At 54.9% G+C, this 15,336-nt stretch overlaps 6 protein-coding genes across 6 annotated transcripts; 4 read left to right on the forward strand and 2 right to left on the reverse strand.

Moving 5' to 3' along the window:
* Positions 1-127: 127 nt before the first annotated feature.
* On the forward strand, positions 128-1,713 carry PG986_012599 (uncharacterized protein; the record flags this gene model as incomplete). Its single annotated transcript, XM_066848821.1, has 2 exons — positions 128-137; positions 377-1,713. The coding sequence occupies 2 exons, from the start codon at positions 128-130 to the stop codon at positions 1,711-1,713; spliced, it is 1,347 nt and encodes a 448-aa protein (XP_066695517.1).
* Positions 1,714-2,021: 308 nt separating this feature from the next.
* PG986_012600 (oxidoreductase- 2OG-Fe(II) oxygenase family) lies at positions 2,022-3,180 on the forward strand (the record flags this gene model as incomplete). The annotated part of the gene is made up of 2 exons (XM_066848822.1): positions 2,022-2,354; positions 2,431-3,180. The coding sequence occupies 2 exons, from the start codon at positions 2,022-2,024 to the stop codon at positions 3,178-3,180; spliced, it is 1,083 nt and encodes a 360-aa protein (XP_066695518.1).
* A 203-nt stretch (positions 3,181-3,383) lies between these two features.
* PG986_012601 (uncharacterized protein) lies at positions 3,384-5,243 on the reverse strand (the record flags this gene model as incomplete). The annotated part of the gene is made up of 1 exon (XM_066848823.1): positions 3,384-5,243. One exon carries the CDS (start codon positions 5,241-5,243, stop codon positions 3,384-3,386), a length of 1,860 nt encoding a protein of 619 aa, XP_066695519.1.
* A 2,797-nt stretch (positions 5,244-8,040) lies between these two features.
* On the forward strand, positions 8,041-8,833 carry PG986_012602 (uncharacterized protein; the record flags this gene model as incomplete). The annotated part of the gene is made up of 2 exons (XM_066848824.1): positions 8,041-8,406; positions 8,501-8,833. The coding sequence occupies 2 exons, from the start codon at positions 8,041-8,043 to the stop codon at positions 8,831-8,833; spliced, it is 699 nt and encodes a 232-aa protein (XP_066695520.1).
* A 321-nt stretch (positions 8,834-9,154) lies between these two features.
* Positions 9,155-10,136, forward strand: PG986_012603 (uncharacterized protein; the record flags this gene model as incomplete). The annotated part of the gene is made up of 3 exons (XM_066848825.1): positions 9,155-9,225; positions 9,276-9,402; positions 9,615-10,136. 3 exons carry the CDS (start codon positions 9,155-9,157, stop codon positions 10,134-10,136), a joined length of 720 nt encoding a protein of 239 aa, XP_066695521.1.
* A 568-nt stretch (positions 10,137-10,704) lies between these two features.
* PG986_012604 (serine endopeptidase) lies at positions 10,705-14,096 on the reverse strand (the record flags this gene model as incomplete). The annotated part of the gene is made up of 12 exons (XM_066848826.1): positions 10,705-10,971; positions 11,075-11,162; positions 11,231-11,336; positions 11,405-11,511; positions 11,580-12,659; positions 12,741-12,947; positions 13,048-13,091; positions 13,154-13,217; positions 13,269-13,368; positions 13,434-13,497; positions 13,647-13,907; positions 13,965-14,096. 12 exons carry the CDS (start codon positions 14,094-14,096, stop codon positions 10,705-10,707), a joined length of 2,520 nt encoding a protein of 839 aa, XP_066695522.1.
* Positions 14,097-15,336: the final 1,240 nt, after the last annotated feature.

A 15,336-nucleotide genomic window follows, 5' to 3' on the forward strand; every position in this document is an offset into this window, starting at 1 on the left:
CTTGCTTATTCTGGATCAGTCTGAATGGAGAGGGTCGGACCATGGGGCTTCGTGGTTCAGTGAAAACCAGTCGACAACCGCGCTTTTGGTGCAAGTGACATCAAACATCTTCGGAGCATTGTTGGTCATGTCTCTCAGTAAGTAGCCCTCTTCGTCTTCAACCCATCGGTTTGCCCCCATCATTGAGACTAGCTAAACTCTGACCTAGCAACCACAATTAACCTGAGCGTTAGACGAAGACTAGCGAAGACAGGTCTAAAGCTAGAGACTTTACGATTAACCAACAACCTCACGATACCGCGAATCGGCTGGTCGCTAACCGTCCCGCATCTTGTGATAACAATCGGCTTCTTCATCCTGAGCTGCGTTCCCGCAGCTGTGTGGTCTGGTGCCTTTACCCCCGTTGCATCAACCCGACAACTTGAAGCAACAATTGCCGTGCCGAGCTACAACGAGACCTGGTCATTGCGACAGGTATGGGGCGACGACGCAAACTACACCAAGATAACACCACAAGGAGAGTTCACATTCGTCCCACATTTAAGGCAAGAGGGGGTCATCATTGACCACGCGAAGAGTACCATTACCCCTGAAGGAGGTATCGCCTCCCAGCCGAAACTGGACCGAACTGGGTACACCTACACGACTCGCAGTTATGGCGTCGGCAGCTCCGTCGGGCTGGTGGACAGCTTCCAGCCATCACCCAAGGGGTATCGGTACTCAGAGATAGGCGTACACGCTACCGTCGAGTGTCTGTATAACTACTCTTCTCAGTATCACCTGCAGCGCGAAGGCAAGCCCACCCACTGGTCGCTCAATGTCTATACCACGAATGGTTCCTTCCCAAACCACGGCACATTCGTATACGCTGCTACTGCTTGGGACGACAAGGAGGCGTGTGTCATGGGTACGACGTCCGAGCCAGCCACTGAGGAAGGCACGTACTATGCTGTGTTCGCCACCTTGCCCAACAGCACGTACCAGTTCCTCGACAAGCTGCAGTGCCAAATCCTTTACGAGTCGACTGTGTTCGACTTAGCAGTCAACGTAACGAACCAGACAATCGAGGTTCGACCAAATCACACGGTGGAGGGATGGGAAGGTCGGGTCCCCTTGGCTCGCGCCGCGACCCGGAGGCTGAACATGATGGGCCAGGTCTTCGGCGCCACCCAATGGAAGTCGCTCCTTTGCGACACGTTTCTCACGAACGTCGCGACCTTTCAGTCTCTCCCCGGCGGTGGTAGTCGGAACGGCTCGACGCCGTACGGTGTCTCATTTGCCCTAGAGTCCATGGTGGACAGCGTACTCGGGGCGCTCTCTGCCGCCCAGTTCGTGGTCCTGTCGGAACGCTACAACGTTACGGCTAACCTGGACTCCCCCGCCTACCGCATCGGCACGCGCATCTACGTTTTGGTCAACTTTATTCTGAATGGTGTTGTCACCCTGATCGTGTTTCTGGAGATCGTTCGGACGCGTCTCTGGCACGACGCCCCGGACTTCAACCCCATGGACGTCGAGAACGTGATTTCCGCATCTCTGGCCGGTCGCAGCAAAGGTGCACGACTCTTCCGCCGGAGTAGGGTAGAGGACCAAACGCGCAAGGTTAAGGTAAACCTGTTGGGAGGCATAGATCCAAATCCGGGACATGAACCGAATCCCGGGGATAATTACAAGATAGCGGTCAACCCCGAGTCGCGAAACACAGCTATATGATCTAAATTGATGTCGCAAGTTCAAGTTGGACAGACCATGACGCAAACTCGGACCCCCAGGATCGCCTTGGGTACGTATGTTAAGTACACACTTGCTACCTAAAGTACCTACCTACCTACCTACCTAAGGTAGGTAGGTAATTGTGTTGAATGCCCTGACCAAGCTTTTCCGCTCTTTCTTGTTCAGCCCGCCACGAGTTGGAGCTCCACATGCGCCTTTGGTAGCCAGAAAAAGCAACTTCGCGCCTTCTCAAAACTTACGCTCTGGACGTTCCTGTTTCCTATCAAGTTTTTCCAGATCTTCGCGAGATGGATGGCCCCAGCGTGAAGCCTGCAAGCCTACGTACCATATCGTTATTCGAGCTCGAGTCTGGTTCCGTCTCGGAAGAGGACAAGTTGCTCCAAACATGCACAGAAGACGGATTCTTCTACTTGGACCTCACGCACCCAAGTCAATCGCCACTTCTCAGCGAAGTCGATACCGTTCTCGCATTGTCCAAGGATCTATTCGATTACCCGCTCGACATCAAAACCTTGTTTGACGTGGACAAGGTCTCTGACTTGAAAGTCAACGGCTACAAGCCCAAAGGCCGGAACATCGCAACCAAGACCGGCAAGACCGATGGATTTGAGACTTGGGTGGTAAGTTTAAGGCTGCATAGGGGTACTGATAGGCAAAAACAGATATCTACCACATACCGTGCTAATTTCCCTCTAGCTTCCACGCAACGGGCTTCTTCATCTCACTGATGCCCCATTTACTTACCCCTCTCTGATCGCCAGTAACCTCGCTCCGCTTCGTGGGATGATCCAGAGACTCTCCTCCGCTGCCAAAATTATCTTCAGCTCCCTCTCGGCTTCCCTCTATCTCCCAGAAGGTCAACGCTTCGAGAATTTCCAGGGCCTTACCCGGCCTTCGCCCGATATCCTGCGCTTGCTCAAATACCACGCCGATGCTGATACCACCTGCCAGCCTCACGTGCCACATACGGACACGGGCAGCCTGACCTTCGTCTTCTCCAGCCAGCCGGGTCTCCAAATCTTGCCCCGCGGCGTCTCCAAGAAGGTTCAAGCACAAGTTGACGGCAGCCAACGTGGGTCGTCGTCCCAGCTGCCGTGGCAGTACGTGGCGCCGCGGTCTGGCCACGCCGTCGTAAACGTCGGAGACTGCCTACCCAAAATGACAAACGGGCTCCTGAAGAGCGCCCTGCACCGCGTCGGCCCTATCGAGGGGTGTCCCATGAACGAGCGCTACAGCATCGACTACCTGATGCGCCCCGAGGACCACACGGTCCTCCGACTCCTAGACAGCCCGACGATCCCGCCGCCATCGCCATCGTCAAGCCCAGAGAGTCCGATCACGAGCGGCGAGTGGATTCGACAGAAGTTCAAGGCTCTTAGGGGAGAGCGTGACGACGCGAACACACTCGATCAGATCATGACTGGAGGGCGCGAGGTGTTGAATTAGAGCAAGCACGAGAGAACGATGGACGTGACTTTAGAACCAATTGCTCTGTGTCATCTGGGAATATTCCCATTTTTCATGTGGAAGTATTGTGCTTCACTTTCGATTTTGAGGCCATGATAACCGGTTTGGAAGCCCACAGACGTGAGGTGATGTGTCAAGCACAGGGCGTTTACATATATTTGCATTATATTTGAGACGTCCCTTCACGAGATGTTCATCTCAATCTTAACCAGTAGAATGCTATCAGTGGCCATCCCCTGACTATTCTTCAAACGAATGAAGCGATACCCACTCTTCATCCGATCCAGCCGGAGGCATGCTCCCGCCAGAACGGGATCCGGTCCGGGCTGGTCGTTCCAGACTTGGAACGTCACAAAGGACAGTTCCGGCGTCACGCCCTCGATTTCGTGGAAAGTGAGCACCTCCTGCGCAAAGTCGGGGTTGACCCCCTGCTGCACCTGGGTCCGCACGCTGCACGGTTCCCGATTCGTGGTGTCGAGCGGGTGCGGCTCGACGGACAGGTCCATGACGAGGTATGGGTGGAGCTCGTCGCTGCTGCGCACGTTGTCGGGCACGGGCAGGTGCTGCACGGCCAGGACGTGGACGGCTAAGCGGTGCAGCGTCCGGTGCAGAATTGTGGACGTCGGCATTGCTCCTTCGGTTTCTTCCCGGTATCCGTCAGGTTTCAGCACATAGCCGCGGCTGCCATCGAACATGGCGTCGTTCATCATCATGCCGCGATCCCAGTTCTGCCAGTTGAGGGCGGCGATCTGGATGCCTTTCCGCCAGTGGCCGGCCGGGTCCGGATTGGACGAGTCGACGCGGGTGCCGGCCGGGTAGCTCCGCATGAGGAAGTGCTTGTTGTGGTTGAAGAATCTCTCGGGTACCTGCTGGTGCGTGTTTTCCACCATTGACTCGGACAGCGAGAAGATGTGGTGCGGCATCTCGGCCTCGACCTGCTCCATGTCCTTGAACGAGACGCCGCGGGTGAAGATCCCCATTTTACCGAGGCGCTGGATAATCTTGGTCGTCTTCGCCTGCTTGGCCTGCTTCGCGGCAGACGCGCCCTCTTCGGACTCTAGACCTTCGATACCCCCCAGGCCTTCTGGACCCTCCGTCGCGGTGGCTTTGTCTGCGTAGCCCCCGCGACCCTGCTTGGATGGGACGTACTTAACCTTGATCAGGATCTTGTTGCGCAGGTCCTCAGGCGAGGGCGCGGTCCGTTCTATGTCCTCGAGCTCCATGGGCGGGAGAAGGTGCTCGCCCCAGATCTCCTGCATGATGGCCACCATCATCTCCTGCTGCTCCGGGGAGCAGTGCACCTCGAGGCTGACGATGATGGGGAGGTCGCTGGTCCGGAAGCCGTACTCCTTGACCGTCTGGCAGACGTCGCGGAACGAGACCTCTTTGGTGAGGGTGTTGCCGTGCAGCACGCGGGGCTCGGCGCCGACCATTTTGGCCCAGTTCGCCTGGATCTCCGCCATGTCCCGCTTGCCCTTCTCGTTCAGGAGATTGTCCGTTACCCAGCCGCTCACCTTCATCATGGTGCGCAGCCCGAAGCCCACCTTCTCCCCGGCCATTTCGTTCGGGCTCCTCACCGCCCCTTCCACGCCTGCCTCGACACTGTCGCCCTCCGACGCGGCGTCCGTGAACCGCTCCCCGCCGTCCCACACGTCGATCTCGATGCAGCGGCAGCCGCGAAGCAGGACCTTCTTGTAGGCGTCCGTGGTCGCGTCGCTGGCCAGCTGGTTGCCCTCGAGGTAGGTGTTGTGGCTGCTGCTGATGAAGTAGCTGTTGAGGGGCCAGGACAGGTCCTGCGTCGTCCGTACCGGCGCCGGGCCCAGGGCCTCGGCCGCCGGCGACGTCATGTAGCGCACAAAGTTGCCAAAGTCGAGACCCCCATCTAGTTCATGAGCGGGACCATCCGCCTGGACGTGGTGGAAAAAGTTTTCGACTTGCGCCTTGTTCCACGTCCGGTCGGGCTCCGCGTGCTGGTCGAAGACGTCCTGGAGACGGGCCAGGAGAGGCGCGTCGAACTGGGGAGCGCCACGCCCAGAAGCCATTATGTCGACTGCAGGTTGTGCAGAAAGGAGAAAGACGCGCGTCGACGGATTTTGGACGAGCAGTAAGGGCGGTGTGACGACTTGCAGTCGAATTGGCTACACAGATGGACGAACGATTCGAATTTCAAACCTGAAATTGGGTGCGCCTTGCCCAATATAAAGAAACCCCTTCTTGCCGTTCCGGATATTACGGGTGCTGGGGTGTGGTCTGCCGCCCTACCCGACCGGCCTGACCCTAGGTAGAACGATATATGAATGAGGCTGAGTGCGTGGTGGATATCGGCTATGGGGCAGGAATCCACAACCTGGGGTCTGGGGTCTACCAGGCAGGTGAGGAAGTGATGGGAAACAAATATAGAGATAAAGATGACCCTTCGTCACTATATCTCTACTGAGTATCTTGTCTAGTATAAGATGTTGGGGTGTAGCTCTTAACTATAAACTGCCCCCCTTACGATGTGGACTCCATCCTACTGCACATGCGGTCTGTGTGTACCATGTATGCCGATGATTACGTGGCTGTGCTTCTACTTCGCGGTGGGTCTCAGTGCTAATTACGGCTTAGTCCCGCTCCACTTATGGCCAGAGAGTAGTATTCGAGTGACATGTCACCGGGCATTCAAAGACGGCGAAGGGCTCGACACAAGCCACCGGGAAGCCACGGTACGGACTTGGCCGGTCGGCCCCTCAAGGCCGCCATTGCATACGGATTGAACGTTGCGGGTGTGGAAATGAACTGCGCGTGAGGTCAGGAAGATGATCATTCAGGGGGTGGAACTTTTGGGAGGCCTCCTGTGCTGTTGCCCTCCGCGGATCGACACAGATACTGCACTGCAAGATTTTGTTATCTAGAGCAGCCGATAGAGGTAGGCCCTTATCATATCTTGTGCTTTGGTTAGGACGGAGATGCTTTAGCTGTGAACTTGAATAAGGCGACAGCAGTGGGCTGGTTGCTATGCTCATGGAGGAAGAGCCGAGAGCGCGCCCAGTCATCACGACAGGAGCTTTATCAGCAGGCTTTCGATCTTTTAATCACTCATTTCCATGGTAGCATGTTCTTGGTGGCTGTCATAGCGATTGTCTGTACACTGTTTCCCGATTGGCTGGAGAAGCCTAGGCTTTTTGCAAGTTGCCCCTTTTGGCCACAGTCGAAGGCATGGCGAGTTCTAAAGGTGCTGCAAATGTCCGATGCGGCAGACTGCCTTTACCGAGTTGGGTGGGAAAACTCTTAATCATCACAGTGTTGAGTCGTTAGTAAAAGATGCGTGTTTAAAGCAAAAACTGTGCAAGCTATTCTAAAGTCTTCAGCTCTTTAAAAGGTTCCCATCAATCAAGGCCATATAGGCAGGTTTAATCTTTAGCTTGTAACATTACATGATCATGTGCGCTGACTGTAAATAGAGGAGAAGATATTTCGGGTTATGTCAAGGGGCTCTTCTTAGTCATTGCCCATATGAAAATAGTGCCCCCTTTTCGTCAAGTTAAACTAATCGGCAGATCTAGAACGCAGCTGCTGCCATATCGACTGATCAGAAACAAAAGCTATACAAAAATTGCAAACGAGTGGATTGGGCAAGACTGAGACTCCTGAAGACTTGAGAACGAGAGACATAGCTGAGAAGATCATTGGCGGCAATTGCGATGTGTTTTATACCACGAGTTTGTGGCGGCATGCTTGTTGTATAGAGTTGCCAGTCCCGGAAGCATATGGGGTTAACAGAACATAGTGGGACCGACAATTGGCACTTGGCCAATTAGGAACTGGGGCCACTGCATACTAGGTACTCGACTGACTGCATCAGCTCAGCACGAATCGTAACCCACCAAGATGTTCATCTTCTGACAACAGCGTTTTGGTGATGCTGCACACCTTATCTGTACTCCAATAGCGACATTCCTTCCAACAACCAACCACCGACCAATCGTCTCAGCGATTGGATCAATAGCTCGGTTAGCTCAGTTGGTTAGAGCGTCGTACTAATATCCTCTCACGAGAATACTTAAGTAATGCGAAGGCCATGAGTTCAAGCCTCATACTGAGCAGCTTTCTTTTTTTGCTTTTCTTCACACCGTGACCAGCTTGCGGTGCATTTGTAGGAACTGCAATGCTCCCTTTTTTGTCTTTCTTTGCCCCCTCATGCACTACGTACGACTCGTCACAATTTGACTTCAGAGCACCAGCCAGTGGTACTGGAGTAGAACATCGGACGATTCCGTCATCCAAACATTTCATTTGATACAAATGGCCTTTCCATATTAGGTATGGACCGCATTTAACATTCAACGAGATGATGCTTAATTCGAGTTCACCATTCGTCACTACTAGTCAATGTGTAGTCGTCGTTTCGATTTTACAAGCACAAAATGCGCACGCAGTGTATAGCTTCCTCCCTTGAGTTGGTCTCACTCTTCTGGTTGTCGTATGAGTTGGCGACCTAGATCGGGTGTCTCTCCGAATAGTCTCTCCGGATAGTCTCTCCGAATAACGTGCAAGCATTTTCATGTGGGACTAATAGACGTTGCTGCCTTGCCAGTTATCAGCTGCTCACATCACACCGTCCGCACGCATCCTTTTCTCACATCAATACCCTCATCACCAGCGGCTTCCCCAGCTTCTCCAGCTTCTCAAATCTGGCTCCCTGATTCCACTTTCGCAGTGATTAGCAGCCCATCCTGTCTACCCGTGCACCTCCCAGTACCAGAAGGAAACTCACCATGTCCGGGCTGGATGACATTCGTTATTTCGCGGGACGAGACCATCTCGGCCGTTCGCGGCTACTATACTTTCCTCAGCAAGATGTATCTCAACGACACTGAAATCGTAGAGCCGCCCGCAGCAGGCTGGTCGCATATTGACCATCTGCGATGCATGGGGAAAACGGACGAGGTGTATGAGTTGCTGCGCCGTCTTCCCTACCTACGGGTGTCCAGGACTGGAGAAACCCCGGAAGCTGCCGCGAGATGCCACTTCGCCAATTGGGCGCAGATTGCTCAATATGCATCCTCCACATCATCGTCAGGTTACGATGGGGACGGTCATCGAATATGCTCGGAACCTCCTGAGCTCATCGACACGACCCCGCCCTGCGTCATCGGCTTGACCTATGGCGGGCGCGACAACCCCCTGCTTCTTGCTGGGCACCGTGCGGGGCATCGTGCACTGGTACGAGTGCGATGGAGCCATCCGAGATAACAAGGGCAACAGCTGCCCGAACTGGGTCGCGTCGGTCTCCGACGTGGACGACCCGTTCGACTAGGACATACCCGAGGACGAGGCGGACTGGCGCCGCGCACACCCGGCCTGGTCCGTCCCGGACTTCTTCGACCTCCTCCCCGGGCAGTTCCAGAACTTGAACTTTGTGCCCATCGGCTCGCGCGAGGTGTTCGAGATCCACGCGAGGGGCCCAGGTAACCCACCCGCTTTGCTGGCTGCGGTCCAGGACATTTACCGCCGGCACGGGTGGCCGGAGCTGGCCAACTTTCGCAAACGGGAGTGTCTACGGGCTGTGAGGAGGACGTTGCGCGAGGAGTTCCCGTTCTTTTTCAGAGAGGTTTCCTGGGAAGAAGACGGAGAAGGGGATGAAGAGTGATTTGCCATACATTGGCTTAAAACGGGACATCATCTTTGGTGTTCCTGAAAAAGATGCAACCAATGTTTCTTGAGCAACCAGCTATGCAGCAGGTTACACAGATGAGGGGGCTGACACTGTTGATGCCTAGTCCTCGGACAACCAATCTAATTGTCGTCCCTCTTTCACGCGTTTGCTTCTGTTGGGTTGCCTGAAACCCCGCATTTTGTTCGTGCTGGTTGCCCAACATAACCTGAGCATCAGCAGCAGCAGCGGTTGTATGTCTCCATCCCTTGTCAGCTTCAGCGCAAAACAACCTCGTAGGAAGGCCAATTTTTTATCATGAGCTTTCCATTGTCTCATAACGAAGGCCGAAATGAAGACTATAAAGCCGTGGTAAACCGTGATGAAAGGTAAATAAAATAACTGGTTGTTGCTGTACCTAGTTGACACTGATTGCCAGGCTCCTCAAGACCGGCGAGTATGCAGATTTAAGGGTTACCTGCGGGGACCGCGAATGGAACCTGCACCGCAATATCCTTGCCTCTCGATGCGACTGGTTCGATAAAGCTCTAGGCGGGAACTTCAAGGTAAGGGGACGATTTTGAGTGAATGTCTCGGCTGTTGTTGACCATGTCCGCCATCTAGGAGGCTCACACGCAAGAAATTGCAATACACGAGTTTGACCCCGGCGACATTGAGCTGTTGCTTGAGTGTATTTACACTGGATGTACGTTTCTCTTCCCCAAGGAATATTGAGTATGGCCTGACACTCGCAAGCTATCGACTTTGAGCAGAAAAGGGGGAGACTCCGTTGGTCGACATCTGCATCCGGCTCTATGACGTCGCCGATTTCTTCCTCCTCCCCAAGCTGCAAGAGCGTTGCCTTGTCCAGTTTCGCAACTACAACTCCCGGAAATGCGCCACCTTACAGAACCAATACTGGGTGCAAGACATCGACAACATCGGCGACATCCTCCACGACCTCCGAGCGGCATACAGCCAAAATACGGCAGCCGCGGACGCCTTCCGCGGCCTACTGAAGACCTTCGTCCACGAGACGCGGTACCGCCTCTTCCGCAGCCGGCCGTTCATCGAGCTCCTCGACGAGCTCCCCGAGCTGGCGGCCGACGTGCTGACCACCATGATCCGGAGCGGCGAGTTTATGCGCCTCACGTACCCCGAGGTTTGCTCCTCTTGCGGCGCGCGCAAGTCGGGGGAAGAGCACCATTCGCACACCATCATCTCCAGCATGAGCAGGCCGTACACGCTGTGCCGGGCATGCGTCGGTGGAAGGGCGGTGGCACCGTCGACGGAAGATTAGGACGGGAGATGGTCGGAGTGGGAGCTTTGCAATGCAATGTTGACTCCAAGATGATGAAGAGGGGGAGGGGTCATTGTGTTCGCTTTATGCGGCAGATTTGTCGGAACTCATGGAAAGCCAGGCTTAATTCGCAAATATGAGCCATTAAAAGCCTCTTTCAGGGAGTAAATTCAAATCTTTAGCTACTGTGCCTGGGAATGTCGGCATCTGGCAGATGGGCCTTATCCCACGCTATCATATCGCTAGGCAGGTGTTCGGGAGCCGATTGCTTTGCATCTCCTCCACTCGTAAACGATTTCCAATGGCCAAGCTACCGCATCAAGGCGTGTAGGGAAGAACAGTAATGTAGGGGACACCATCCAGATCCCAAATATCCCAGTCATCCGAGTGCGATGGTTCCGCAAAGGGGATAAGAGCCGCGATCCGCCAACTATAGATAACATTAGCACCCGCCATTCAACCTAGGAGGCGTCTATAAATCGAAGGGTCGGGATTAAAAATATCTATGTAAACGCTATAAGAGGGGGCGAAAAAGAAGAGAGAGAAAGGCCAGAGAATGATTAGCTTACTAGTAGTCACCAGGCGCGATGTACGACCCGTTGGCCAGCTTCCCGAACCACCAGAGGCTGTAGGTGTTGTGGTAGGTGGGCATGTCGCCGCGCACCAGATCGAACATGGGCAGCGGGAGCGTGTCCTCCTTGTCCCCGGCCGCCGGGTCGAAGGCCCAGCTCTGGCCCGAGTGCGCGTAGATGGCGGCGGAACCGACGTAGCCCGGGGTCTGGCCGAGGGTGGGCGGGTATTGCCAGTTGGACTCGTTCCAGCCATTTTCGAAGATCTGCCATGTTGATACAACTACTCAGTATCCCCTTGAATATGTTCGGTCCCTAATTCTATGCCGAGAGTTTGTATGCGTGTCAACAAAGGAAAATTCAACTTACATCCCATCGAAGCTCTTTCGAACCGTAGCTCAAATCCACTTTGAGCTTGGGGAAATTATGGTTGTCCGAGCTGAGGTTGAAGTCGTAGCTAATCTCTGTATTAGTCGTTGCACTGTAGCCGGGGCTGTGTCCCGTAGTTAGAGGGACCAAGCATACGTGTGGAACTCCGGTAAAGGTAGCCTGTCAACACCTCCCAGGTGTTCTGGGCTATTCTCCGGGAACATGTTCTGGCGGTAATGGCTCTGCAGGTCTGCCGCCATGCCTATTGGAATGGTTTGGGATTAGCACCACACTCAGCATACCATCTGGGCTTCCGTTTCTGGTACTAACCTAAGTACGGAACGGACAGTTCTTCTCTGTTGCTGCCAGATATCAAAATCTTTCCACTGTACAATCCCAGCTTCGTCGGGTCATAGTCCGGGTACGTGAAATGGAATCTATTATAATAAAAAAGGGTTAGTACTTGCCATGAAACGCATGTAAATTCCTGCTTGGATTGGCTCACTGCGCGGTCCGAGTCTCTCCAGGCTGAATCTTGAACTCGCCCAACGGAAAGCTGACGTTCGGCACAATCACCCGCGGTGCCAGGTCATGCGAGTCCACGATGTAGTCCTCATACAGCGGCGACTGCGCATCCACGCCCGCCCAAGGCTGCAGACTGAAACGGTACGTGACGGCCTCGTGCCCGGCATTGGTGATGTCGACCCGGTGGTTCCCCTCGAAGTGGGCCGTATCGTTGAGCTCCATCTTCTCGAACGCCAGCGACGTTGTGTAGTTCAGCACCTTGACGGCATTGACCATCCCCGCCCCGACCTGGGAGACGGGCGCCCACGCCGTCGTGGCAGGGGTGGTGGCGTTGGTGTTCCCATTCTGCGGCGCCGGGTCGAGGACGGACCAGGCGACGGCGCCGCCGCTGGAGACGATGCGGTCGGCCAGCGTCTTGGCGAAGCCGGGCCCGTGGACGCGGCGGCCGCCGTGCTGGCTGACGTAGAGCGCCGCGACGCCGGCGACGTACGGGCACGCCATGCTCGTCCCGCTCAGCGTGGCCCAGCCGCCGCCGGGGTACGTGCTGTAGATGTTGCGGCCGGGCGCCGCGACGTCGGGCTTGCTGTCGAGCTCGTACGTGGGGCCCCACGTCGTAAAGTAGCTCGGGACGCCGCCGGCCGAGTTGAAGGCGCCGACGACGCGGCCCGTGCCCGACTCGTCCTCGAACCGGGCGGTGGCGTGGCCGCCCGCGGCCACGGTGTCGATGATGGCGTGCGCGGCGTGGGACTCGACCATGGCGACCATGGAGGCGGTGCTGGCGAAGAGGGTCTGGATCGGGTCGGCGTCCGAGTAGAGCAGGATGAGGTCGGCGTCGTACTTTTGTAGGCGGCGTTGCTGGTCTGTGACGGTGCAGTTGCCTAGGGGGGCTAGGACGACCACTTGCGACAGGTTGGATGTGGTGTTGGGTAAATGATCGCAGAGATCGACCAGGTAGGGGAGAATCGGCGTCCAGGGCAGCAGATAGGGCTCGCTCGGGGCGCGGGTGCTAGCCGGTAGGTATGCCAGAGTCGAAACGTTGGAAGTGCCATCCAAGTTGAAACTGCAACATGTCAACGTCAGTTGATACATTGGACCTTGACTTCAACGAAACGCCTAGGAGACGGCAGCCCCATTTACTTACGAGACTTCGAACGGCAGCGCCGGCACCACGCTCGCATCGATCGAGGCGACAGCCAGTACGTTTTTGCCAGACGCACCGTTGCTGGCGTAGAAGGGGCCGTAGTCCCCTTCGTTGCCAGCGGAGATCGTGACCACGACCCCCTGATCGACGAGTCGCGATGCCACCATGGCCCATGGCCCATCGGTCCATCCATTGGTACCTCCGATACTGGCGGTGATGATGTCGGCCCAAACGCATGAAATTTAGTCAGCCATCGACTACAGTTTGATGCCAATGGACGGCCTTTGTACTCACCCCTGCCTCGTACGCCATTAGGAAAGCTTCGATCAGAGTGTCGTCATCCACGGACCTCTGATCTATCATGTCAGTATAATCGATGAGAATTGTCAAAGTTGGTATTAGTAATAACGTACGTCGCCCTGGTCTGAAAAGACCTTGTACGAAAGGATAGAGGCGTCTGGCGCGACTCCAGTATACCTGTATGGCAATATGTCAGACGGGAGCGACTGCTTTGTCGTAGTTACTCACCAATCGCTTTTTCCAGCGAGTATACCTGCCACATGGGTTCCATGGCCTATAGTCACGTCGATAGGATCGTTATCTGGCTCTTTGGGCGACGCCGGCCAGTCTTTTTAGGTCTTTTGTCAGCGGCCACGGACATTCTCTCAGAAGAAGAAAGGGATTGTAACTCACCGCCATCCCCAACCAAATCGTAGCCCCCCGCAACCTTGAAACCAGGACCAAATCCCCCGCCAAGCTGTCCCAACGGCGATTTTGTGATTAGCCATGGGAAATACAGAAGCGGGCGTGCTGGGGTCTTGGCTTACAGCAGGATGGCGGTAGTCAGTACCCGTATCCACAATTGCCACCGTCACCCCCCTTTCCGAAGTTCCCCGTGGCATGCACCTTGTCCACGCCCGTCCATTCGTGTACTGAGTAGTTGGCCGCGGCGGCGTCGTCCGAGAAGGTGGCCAAGGGCGTCGCGGGGGCCAGTTTGATCCTGCCGATGGGCCATGCCTTGGATACCTCGACGAATGCTTGAAAGGTGTGTACATTTTCCTCGGCGGCCTCGATGCTCAGGCCTTTGAAGATGCCCGATTTGAAGCTCTTTGTGACTTTGACGCCGGCCGACTCGACCTTGGCGGCCAGTGTTTCGACATTTGCATTCTGCGACCCGGCGTATCAGTTATGTAGTCACGAGACGGGTGGGAATTTCTTTCTTACATCTTTTGCTTCCAAGACGAATCTCTTCGGGGCGAGGGACTTGGTTCTATTTGAGATGCCAGCGCCGGGAACGTCTCGAATAACTGCAGCAAAGCTGCTCAAACATATCGAAAGAGGCAAAAGGAAACGCATTGTATCAATGCAGGAAATTATAGTCAGGGTAAACTGTCAGTGGCCGGTTGAGTTCTATCAGTATACCAAGACTATAAAAGCATCTTGGTATACTTATATATCGCCACTGCAATTCCCAGTAAGCCTCAGTTAGTCCGATCAGTGGTGTAGTTATCGCCAAGCTGTCAAACCCACGCGGGATGGTGCGATATCAATGATACCTTCCGCAATAGGCCTTGACCGTGGGTTGTCGTTGAAAATGTCGTAGTCGTCGTAAGAGGGCGGCGACGCTGAAATTCTACAACAATCAAATTGATGCAAACATCTCCATGCGAGTGATCGCTGGGCTGCATACCCTTACCTCGGTGTTTGATATTACTGGTGCGGTAATTCGGCTCGCGAGCCTTTCTCACGAGACGAAGCTTCGCAGTTAATATAAAACAAGCGGCATCGGGTCGGATCAGCACATCACTTTCGCTTAAGCAATCGCTGCAGGTTTGCGGTCTGCATTACCCCTGAGACACCTTCCCATTGGGGATCGATTGTCGAAATGCACGCGCGACATTTCATTCTCGGTCAAGGAACCGATGAACCATCTTATCGTATCTCAAGACTCGCCAACCTGCGGGAACTCATCTTGTGCGTTAGCGACTGGTGTTCTTGGTGAGGGATTTCCGAGATCCCCTGCAGAGTCGCATTTCTCCTGGGGCCCTTGCACCTGGTTTGCTGGCATCGGCCGAGTGCAGCGATCAATCGCCTGAGCGGGGGTCCCGGCTTCCATGCCGATTAATTACTTCTTCTCTTCGTCCTCCAGGATGCAGCCACCAGATGGAAATTCCGGAACTGTCAGGAGAGTAGCCCGGTTCTAATATTAGGTAGTTGCATCCATCGGTGGGCATCCTTGGCCGTGTTCAGGATGGCAGGATGGTCCAGGTAGTGCATGATCACATGACGCACCTCCAGTTTATGGTTGACATCGTCGCGAGGGGCTAAGCAGCACAATTGATCTTATTGGCCAAATGGAATGACCTCGACTTATATTGAGAAATGAGGCCTTCGTGAACGCCGTGTACGCAGTTTGACACATTTGGGCCACAAGGAACCGGGCACTCCCAGTTGGGAAGAGTGCACATGCTAAATGAGGAATTGGTAGTTCGGTTCCTGAGGGAAGGCTCAATGCGGTTTGCGTCGATGCGTCACCGGAATGACGTTGCTGACTTTCCATGACGTACCTGTGGCGCACCCTGATGCCTGCCAACAC

The sequence above is a fragment of the Apiospora aurea genome, assembly GCF_038362705.1.
Source record: "Apiospora aurea strain CBS 24483 chromosome Unknown utg000008l_segment0_segment0, whole genome shotgun sequence".
Classification (NCBI taxonomy): Eukaryota; Fungi; Ascomycota; class Sordariomycetes; order Amphisphaeriales; family Apiosporaceae; genus Apiospora; species Apiospora aurea.